Below are 8,361 nucleotides of genomic sequence, written 5' to 3'. Positions count from 1 at the left end.
GACCTCAAGGAGCTCACTTGGTATAAGCTGTGCTCAAAACATCTACGTTTTTCCCGAGAGCAGGAGGGAAGTTCTAAGTTGCGCCTGGGCTCTGCCCACCGGGCTACTCTGATGCCCTGGGGGAGGCAAAAACGGGGTAGGCGTTGGTCCCATTTTACAAGTGGGCAACCTTCGCTGAAGGAGGCCATGTGTCGGCCCCAATTCTACGCAGATAGTGCTGCGGCCAGATAAAGTCAGGAACCCAGAAGCCAGGATCTCGTCTGACGCAGACCCTGCGAGAGGCAGGCAGTGAGAACGCACTCCGCCCGGTGTCTGTGGCGTTGCCTCTCTGCGCCCAACAGGAATGCGAGAATCGCGAGTCTCCCAGATCACGTCTCTGCTCCCGGCCTGGGAACCCTGGGGCGTCCAAGCGCGCTGGCCCCGCCCCGCGGTTCCTCCGCGCCCCGCGATTGGCTCCGAGGGCCAGGGCGGGGCCGGACGCCCAGCCGACGTGATGGACGGCGTCAGGCGCCGCGGGAACCGCTTCCTGTTGTCAGTAGTCCGGAGGCCGCAGCGTCCGGTTGGAGTCTTAGGGGCTGCAGCGACCGGGAGTGCCCCCGCCCCCCTCCCCACTCCGTTTGGTGAGTTAGGGGTCGGGGGCGAGGCGGGCAGCAGAGGGGCGGCGAGGCCGGGACGGGAACAGGCGAACAGGGAACAGCAGCCCTCTCCGTGATCCCAAACCCCTGGTTACCTTGAGACTGTCCTGCTTCAGAGTCCTCACCCTTCCCAGCCCAAGCCCCGCGCCCCACTCCAACTAGCCTTCGGCCCGCACTGCCGCTGCTGGCCTCTCCCCTCTATTTGCCGCTCGTGACCTGACCCCAGCCCTTACCCCCACCCTCTCACCGCCGGTCTTGCGGAAATGCAGCCGCCCTGTAGCCCCCTTCCAACCCCGACCTTGGCCACATCCCTCCGCCTCCCTCTAACACAGCTCGTCTTCACCTGTCAACCCCTTTGGTCGTGCTAATGCTGCACACAGGCCTCCTCGGGACCCACCATTCCGGTTTGCCCTTTTCGGGATCAGCTTTCTTATCCGAATCTCCCACACCCCGCTGGTCAGCTCCCCACCTCTGTCCCACTCTCATTTAAGACCCACCACTAAAGTAGATGCCCTGTTGAGCACACCCTTTTCTTTTTGATAACTCTGATCTCAGCCCTATCCCAAGTCTTACACGTATCTTGTCCTCACAGACTCAAACCCTAACTTCCTAGCCCACCATACACTTCCTTTCCATCTCCAGCCATCAGAGGACACCCCCATCCCTAAGTCTTTGCTAAACCACCCCCAACTCTTGGTGCCCCAGTTACTACCACCCTCAGCCAATCTTATTAAAAATGAGATCTCCTGCCCTTTCACCTCTGCTGTCCCCACCTCAGCTCTACACCCATTTTTCTCTTGACCCTCGTCCCCATTCAATCTGAGAATTTAGTGCAGAGTCCCCTGCCAACCCCACCGGCTGCCCCTCAACAGCCAAATTTAGGTGCTTCCTGGGAGCCCAGCAGTTAGAGACTGAGCACCTTGATGGGTGCATGCAGGGCCTCAGGTGGTAACTAAGTGTGGAGAAGTAGAGATTCGCCCTCGGGTCAGGGTCAGGGATTTTTTTTCCCGGGTGTCTTGTCCCCTGTACGTGCTCCCAGCGATTATGGGTCTAGCGTTCATATTAAATGACTTGTGCTACTGCTGGAATGGTGGGTGTCGCCCACATACCTGGAAGGTGAGGAATGGCCACTCACCTAGCTCACTCACAGCCTGGGCCAATGGAAGCCATCACTTCCTTTTGGCTGGTTTTCTGGCCCAGGAGAAACTCAGGGAGTACCACTGTGTGACTATGGTCACAGAACCACATCCATGTGTGTTGTCCTGGCACTTGTAAAGGACCCTCCTCACCCAGTGTTCCTCCCAGCTGGAGCTGACAGCAGACGTGTCCCAACGCTTAACACAGGGAACACAGTGGACGCCAGAGATGATGTTACACGTTGTGAAGAGTGTAGGTGAGAGGGTTCCCAGAAGGCGAAGGCGAGTACAGAGGCTGTTGAATCACTTCCTCTTTTTGCAGGTGCTGAATCTTTGAGTTTTGGCCATTTGGTTACCCATGAACGTGGGGAGTTGAGATATCTGAGTAGCTGAGGCGGAGGGACATTCTTGAGGCACCCAGGCCCCAAGCTCAGCATTTATCATCTCCTGGGCTTTTCGGGCACACATTCTCTCCGAATTCTAGTGACCTGGCTTCAGAGGGTTGGCCGTCTGGCAGCAATTTTAAAGGGCCCCAGACAGGACCCGCTGTCTTTGCTTTTGCCGTTTATAGTCTTGTTCCTTTGAAAGTTGAAGCTCTCCGTTCAGTGTCCCCCCACCCCACCCCCTATTAAGGTGCAATATATCAGAGTGGTCTCAGCCTGCTGGCAGGGTGATTTAATGAAAGGAGTTGCATCGTGGCTGAGAATTCTATACCTCAGCTTTCCTCGGTCTGTGAAATGGAGATAACCTGCCCCTGAGCCTTATTTTTGTTTTATTCTTCTGTTCATTCAGCAGGTATTTTTTGAGCACCACTGCGTGCTCTGTGTTGTTCTAGGCACTAGAAATGTAATGGTGAATGAGTTGAGCAAAGTTCCTGTTTTTAGTCATTCAGAGTTTGATCCTTGCTGGAATCCTAAGGATGGGACAGAAATATGGGGGAGATGGGTATTATTGAATGGAAGGAAGGAGGGGGGAAAGAAAGTTACCCCCTGTCCACTGATTCACATTTCTGGGCTCACTCACTAGCCTTTGGTTTGGGAATCACAGGCTAGACGTTTCTTGCCCTCCAGCTGGTATCCAATTGCTTCAAAGATGCAGTTCCCCAGCACACTCTCTGCATCCCCCGCCCTCCAGGACACTTGTCCAGAAATCCAGCCTTTTACAGGTGGGAGGAGGTGCAGTTTACTCAGCACTAACATATCTGAAAGATCAGCTGCCTTTCTGAATCAGAAGATAACTTTGTCATTCTTTTCCAACTGATAACTTTGTCATTCTTTTCCAACTGAAAATCATGACTCATCAACTGGTACAGCAGCTGGATGGCTTAAACGTCAGGCTGTTTGTTCTGAACAGCCCGGTACAGGATTGGATTCAGGCTGTAGAGAGGAGGCTGTTGAGAATGGCTGAGAAGTCTCTAAGGAGGAGAGGTTGCTGTTTACCTATGGATGGAGTGTTTCAGAAGCGGGGAAGCCAAGCCATCCATTTCTTCTTTTAATGTAAGTCTCATATAAGCCATTTTTTTTCTTTCTTCCTTGGTCTCTGAAAGAAGTGAAATTGGATGTTTGCAGAAGCCCAGGCAGTATAATAAAGAAAAGCAACCAGAACAATTCCTTCCTGTGTGTTGGAACATTTAAGAAAGGACAGCTGTGAAACCTGTGTACCATGGAAAGGATGTGGCCTCAGCTGGTTGGGACTACAGACCTGATGGGTAAGATTGTTTCTTGTTGATTTTAGCCTTATTTGATAAAAATGGAGCTTTCTGAGTACTAAGTTAATTATTACCTAGTCTATAAGTAATCAGTTTGCCTGAAACTCTTGGAACCAGAGACCTGAGACAGTTTGGTCTGGTGAAGTCTGACACAAGACTTAGAATTAGGAAACCAGACAGTTTTGTCCCTTACTTGGGGCTCTTTTCTGCTGAGCCTTAGTCTTCTCCTCTGTAAAACGGGGATAATCATCCTTCTCTCACAGGATTGTTTTTTGTTTTTTTTAATTTATTTATTTATTTATTTTTGGCTGCGTTGGGTCTTCATTGCTGTGCGCAGGCTTTCTTTAGTTGCAGAGAGCAGGGGCTACTCTTTGTTGTGGTGCATGGGCTTCTTGTTGTGGTGGCTTCTCTTGTTGCAAACCATGGGCTCTAGGCACATGGGCTTCAGTAGTTGTGGCTCTCGGGCTCTAGAGCGCAGGCTCAGTAGTTGTGGCACACGGGCTTAGTTGCTCCGTGGCATGTGGGATATTCCCAGACCAGGGCTCGAACCCGTGTCCCCTGCATTGGCAGGCAGATTCTTAACCACTGCACCACCAGGGAAGTCCCCAGGATTGTTTTAAGAATTAAATGAGATTAGAGAAGCTAGGAGAGCCATGTCAGGATGAATCAATACTTACGGGGAGAGGTAGACTTCTTGTGGTTAGGAGTTGCCTAAAAGGCAGACAGAAGTCACCTTTTCTGCTAAACTCCACCAGTAATGTTTGAAGAGCTCTTTGGTAATGTTGCCCACGTTCTCTCCTTAACTCTTTTTAGCCTAGGTCTCCTTGCAGCCACGCCTCTCTTTGCTTTGGCTTTTGGTGTCAATGAAGACTGTTTTGGGGACAGGAAGTGAAACCAGTCCCATAGGAAGGTGGACTGGGGGTCTGGAGAATGACGGAGTGCTGACCCAGCAGTCAGGAGACCCAAAGCCCCCTTATGGTTCCGTCAGCAAGTTCTCGTGTCTCCTGCGCCCTGAGGCATGATGGAGCAGACCCTCATAGGTGGGGTGCTTTGGCTTCTTGCAAAGAAAGTTGTGCCCTGGATTGTGGCCCGAACCCCAAAGCCTCAGTCCTGTTTTGTGAATTGTCAAGTGGCCATTCTCCTTCTGGACTCCTCTGCACCGTCGTCAGTCATTTTGTGGCTTTTCTGACTCTTGGTTTTAGGGGGTGATTACATGTCTTCCCCTGCTCTGACCTCTCAGCATCAGTTTGCTTTGGGTTTTTAGCAGACCCTTACTGGGCTGGAGGACCCACTTACTAACAGGCCTCCCTCCGTCCCATGAATACTATTTTCAGTTAATTAGTCAATGAGGCTTTAACGGATCCGGGCTGTTCTTCAGATTGTTGAGGCCTGAGCCCTTCCTGGCCTGGCCCGTGGCTGGCTGAGGGAAGGGCAGTTTCGCAGCTTGAGGCTCTAGAAGGGCAGGCCGGAGGGGAGGCCTTCGGCTGCTGGAATTGCTGAAGGCGATTGGAACCCAGGGTCTTGGAGCCAGAGAACCTGGATTTGGCCTCCTGGGCTGCACAAGGGTGGCCTGGAAGGAACATTGTCCAGAGGGACTGTCTGCAGCACATGTCCCCTTGTCTGGGGCGCTGGTGGCTGGAGTGTGGAGGAGAGCCCTGAAGAATCCCTGGTAGGTGGGAGGGGGGTGAGGTGAGGGTGAGGTAAGTCAGACAAGGCCTGAGGCCGGGGGCCCGTGTTCTGGGGTCTCTCACACCCTGACCAGAGTTGGCTCTGCTGGGGCCGCCCTCCACACACCTCCCTCCCTCTGCATGTCCTTACTTGGAGAGGTTGGCTCTGGGTCCTGTTTACCCACTGCCCACTCCACAGGCCAGGGATTGAATCAGAGCAGCTCCTACCATTTAGGGCCACTCTGCCTCTCTCATCTCCAAGCATCATGCTCGTGTCCCTCTGTAAACCTCTCCTGCCAGACTGACCTCAGTGTTCCACTGTGGCCTCTCACCGGGGCCCCCGGCTGAAGAGCCCTCCTCCCAGGCCTCCCCTGCCCCCTGGCCAGTCGCCCCCTTAGCCCCAGCCCACACCCGCCTCTTCCAGAAGGGAGGTGGTCGCACTCCTCCTGGAATCTGGGGGTTTCTCTTGGGCTTGGGTTGCTGTTGTCCTGGCGGCGGCTGGTAGAGTTGGCCACTTACCAGCCCTGGGATCTTGGGAATTTCCCAAGCTTCTATTTCTTTTTTTAAAAATTTATTTATTTATTTAATTTTGGATGTGTTGGGTCTTCGTTTCTGTGCGAGGGCTTTCTCTAGTTGCGGCTAGTGGGGGCCACTCTTCATCGCGGTGTGTGGGCCTCTCACTGTCGCGGCCTCTCTTGTTGCAGAGCACAGGCTCCAGACGTGCAGGCTCAGTAATTGTGGCTCATGGGCTTAGTTGCTCCGCGGCATGTGGGATCTTCCCAGACCAGGGCCCGAACCCGTGTCCCCTGCATTGGCAGGCAGACTCTCAACCACTGCGCCACCAGGGAAGCCCAGCTTCTACTTCTTATCTGTCAGACTGAGATGATAAGACACTCCTAGGATGGTTATCAGGAATGAATGGGGTAACACATGTAAAGGGCACAAAACCCATTTAACAGGTCTTGGTTTTACTAACTTCTTTGGGCCATGGGTTCTTGAGAGCAGAGAAAGCAGTAACCTGATTTTCTCTCTCTTTATTATTTTTTGTTGGTGGTGGTGGTGTCCCCTCATGCTTAGCTGTGTGGCCACTAGAGATTTGTTTAGATGTGAGTGTGCCTGTCCAGTCCTGCCCTGTGCAAGTTCCCGGGGTGGGGCAGGCCAGGCAGCAGCCCCTTCATGCTCAGGCCGCAGTCCTCGCCCCCACCCCACCCTTGGCCTCAGCCACCCCGCGAGAGAGCCAGCTGCCCCGAGAGATTTCTCTGCGTACTGACTTCAGCTGCTAGCACACGCTTAGTTAGGTAGTGGCATTCTTCGCCTGTAGATTTGGGCGGCCGCATCCACTGGGGTTAGAGATACCCTTTATCCTCGGTAACTATCAGGCCCTGCGCTCAGCGTTTTCCATACTCATAGTCTCCCCTTAAGAGGTCTGATACATGCCCCAGTGTGCCTAGCTGGTTAGTGGCAAATTGAGATCAGAACCCGTGTTGTTCCCCTTCAGACATGTCCCTGTGCTGCTCAAGCTAGACCTTTGCAGCCCAAAGGAGAAGCAGCTGTGTGGCGAGAGAGCCCTTCCTTTTGAAGGCGTTTCAGTTGTACGTTTCCCCACTGAGCTGGCCGACCCTGGGATGGGACGGGAGTCGGGACAGTTGCAGAGCCCAGGCCCTGAATGTGAATTGTGAGCCCCTGCTTCCCGGCCCCTGTGGGTTCTTGGCACCTTCAGCTGCAGCATCCCCCCTTGCAGCCTCAGATCTGTATCTAAGTTAGCCTTTTTTTTTTTAAATAAATTTATTTATTTATTTATTTTTGTCTGTGTTTGGTCTTCATTGCTGCACGCGGGCTTTCTCTATTTGCAGCAGGCAGGGGCTACTCCTCGTTGCGGTGTGCGGGCTTCTCATTGCTGTGGCTTCTCTTGTTGCGGAGCACGGGCTCTAGGCGTGCGGGCTTCAGTAGTTGTGGCACACAGGCTCAGTAGTTGTGGCTCACAGGCTCTAGAGTGCAGGCTCAGTAGTTGTGGCACACGGGCTTAGTTGCTTCGCGGCATGTGGGATCTTCCCAGACCAGGGCTTGAACCCATGTACCCTGCATTGGCAGGCGGATTCTTAACCACTGCGCCACCAGGGAGGTCCCTAAATTAGCCTTTTATTCCCTGCTTTTTTGTGCCAGCATTTGGAGTGGCGTCAAGAGCCCTTTCTACCCACCCTTTGGGATAGACCCGCCCATGGCACACCCCACGAAATCTTTTTTCCTTCCTTGTTTCCATCCTTAAAATCCACTCTCAGTTTTTACTTTTGTATTGAAAGTCCTTGCAGTTGCAGGTTGAGTAAGATGGGGGTGGGGCGTGGGGAGGAGATCGTTTGGGCACAGTGATTGTTCATCCGGCGGTGTCTGTCCCTGTAGGTGTCATGTGATTCTTCTGGGGAGCTGCTGCTTGAGTGGAAATGCTCTCAGCGGTGGAGAATGGACTGGACCCCCGGGCTGCCATCCCGGTAGGCAACAAGGGAGAATCAAGGGTGGGGGAAGGGGTGCCTGGGACAGCCATTTCATTGTTTTTTCTCACTTTGAAATGCATTTGCACTGTTCAGAAAGAGAGGCCTGGAGTTGAGAAAAAGTGATAGTAGAAGCAGGCTCCGAGGAGAGCCTGCCCTTTCTAGATCATCTTATTGGTGATAAAATGGAGATTTACAAAAAACAATGGAGATTGCATGTAGGTTACCTGAGGACCAAGGATTTCTCCAAAGAAGATATACAAATGACCAATAAGTACATAAAAAGACGCTCCACATCATTAGACATTAGACAACGGCAAATCAAAACCATAATGAGGAAGACAGAAGTAGAGTCACCACGGACGTAGAAAACAAACTCATGGTTACCGGGGACACGGTGTGGGAGGGATAAATTGGGAGATTGGGACTGACGTATACACACTACTATTATAAAATAGATAACCAATAAGAACCTGCTGTATAGCACAGGGACTCCACTCAGTACTCTGTAATGGCCTGTATAGGAAAAGAATCTAAAAAAAAAAAGGTGGATATATGTCTATGTATAACTGATTCACTTTGCTGTGCACCTGAAACTAACACAACATTGTACGGCAACTATACTCGAATACAAATTTTTTTTTAAAGTAAAATAATAAGAAAAAATAATCATAATGAGGGACTTACCCAGTGGTTCAGTGGTTAAGACTCCGTGCTTCCAGTGTGGGG

General features: G+C 52.1%; 1 protein-coding gene across 6 annotated transcripts in view; it reads left to right on the top strand.

Annotated features, from left to right (window-relative positions):
• The first annotated feature begins 489 nt into the window (after nucleotides 1–489).
• The window catches only part of PLEKHM1 (pleckstrin homology and RUN domain containing M1), a 50,978-nt gene continuing 43,106 nt past the window's right edge, over nucleotides 490–8,361 (top strand). For 4 of the 6 annotated variants that reach the window (XM_060133168.1, XM_060133167.1, XM_060133165.1 and 1 more), the window contains exons 1-3: nucleotides 490–620; nucleotides 3,318–3,479; nucleotides 7,544–7,632. In XM_060133168.1, coding sequence (XP_059989151.1) covers nucleotides 7,604–7,632 — 29 coding nt within the window. In that variant the 5' untranslated portion in view covers nucleotides 490–620; nucleotides 3,318–3,479; nucleotides 7,544–7,603. The remainder of the gene's footprint in view (nucleotides 621–3,317; nucleotides 3,480–7,543; nucleotides 7,633–8,361) is intronic. The other 2 variants (XM_060133169.1, XM_060133166.1) reach the window with 1 other exon arrangement.

Source organism: Lagenorhynchus albirostris, chromosome 20 (genome assembly GCF_949774975.1).
Source record: "Lagenorhynchus albirostris chromosome 20, mLagAlb1.1, whole genome shotgun sequence".
NCBI classification, from domain to species: Eukaryota; Metazoa; Chordata; class Mammalia; order Artiodactyla; family Delphinidae; genus Lagenorhynchus; species Lagenorhynchus albirostris.
Note: the sequence above shows the minus strand (reverse complement) of the source record. Positions and strands in the feature narration are given on the sequence as shown.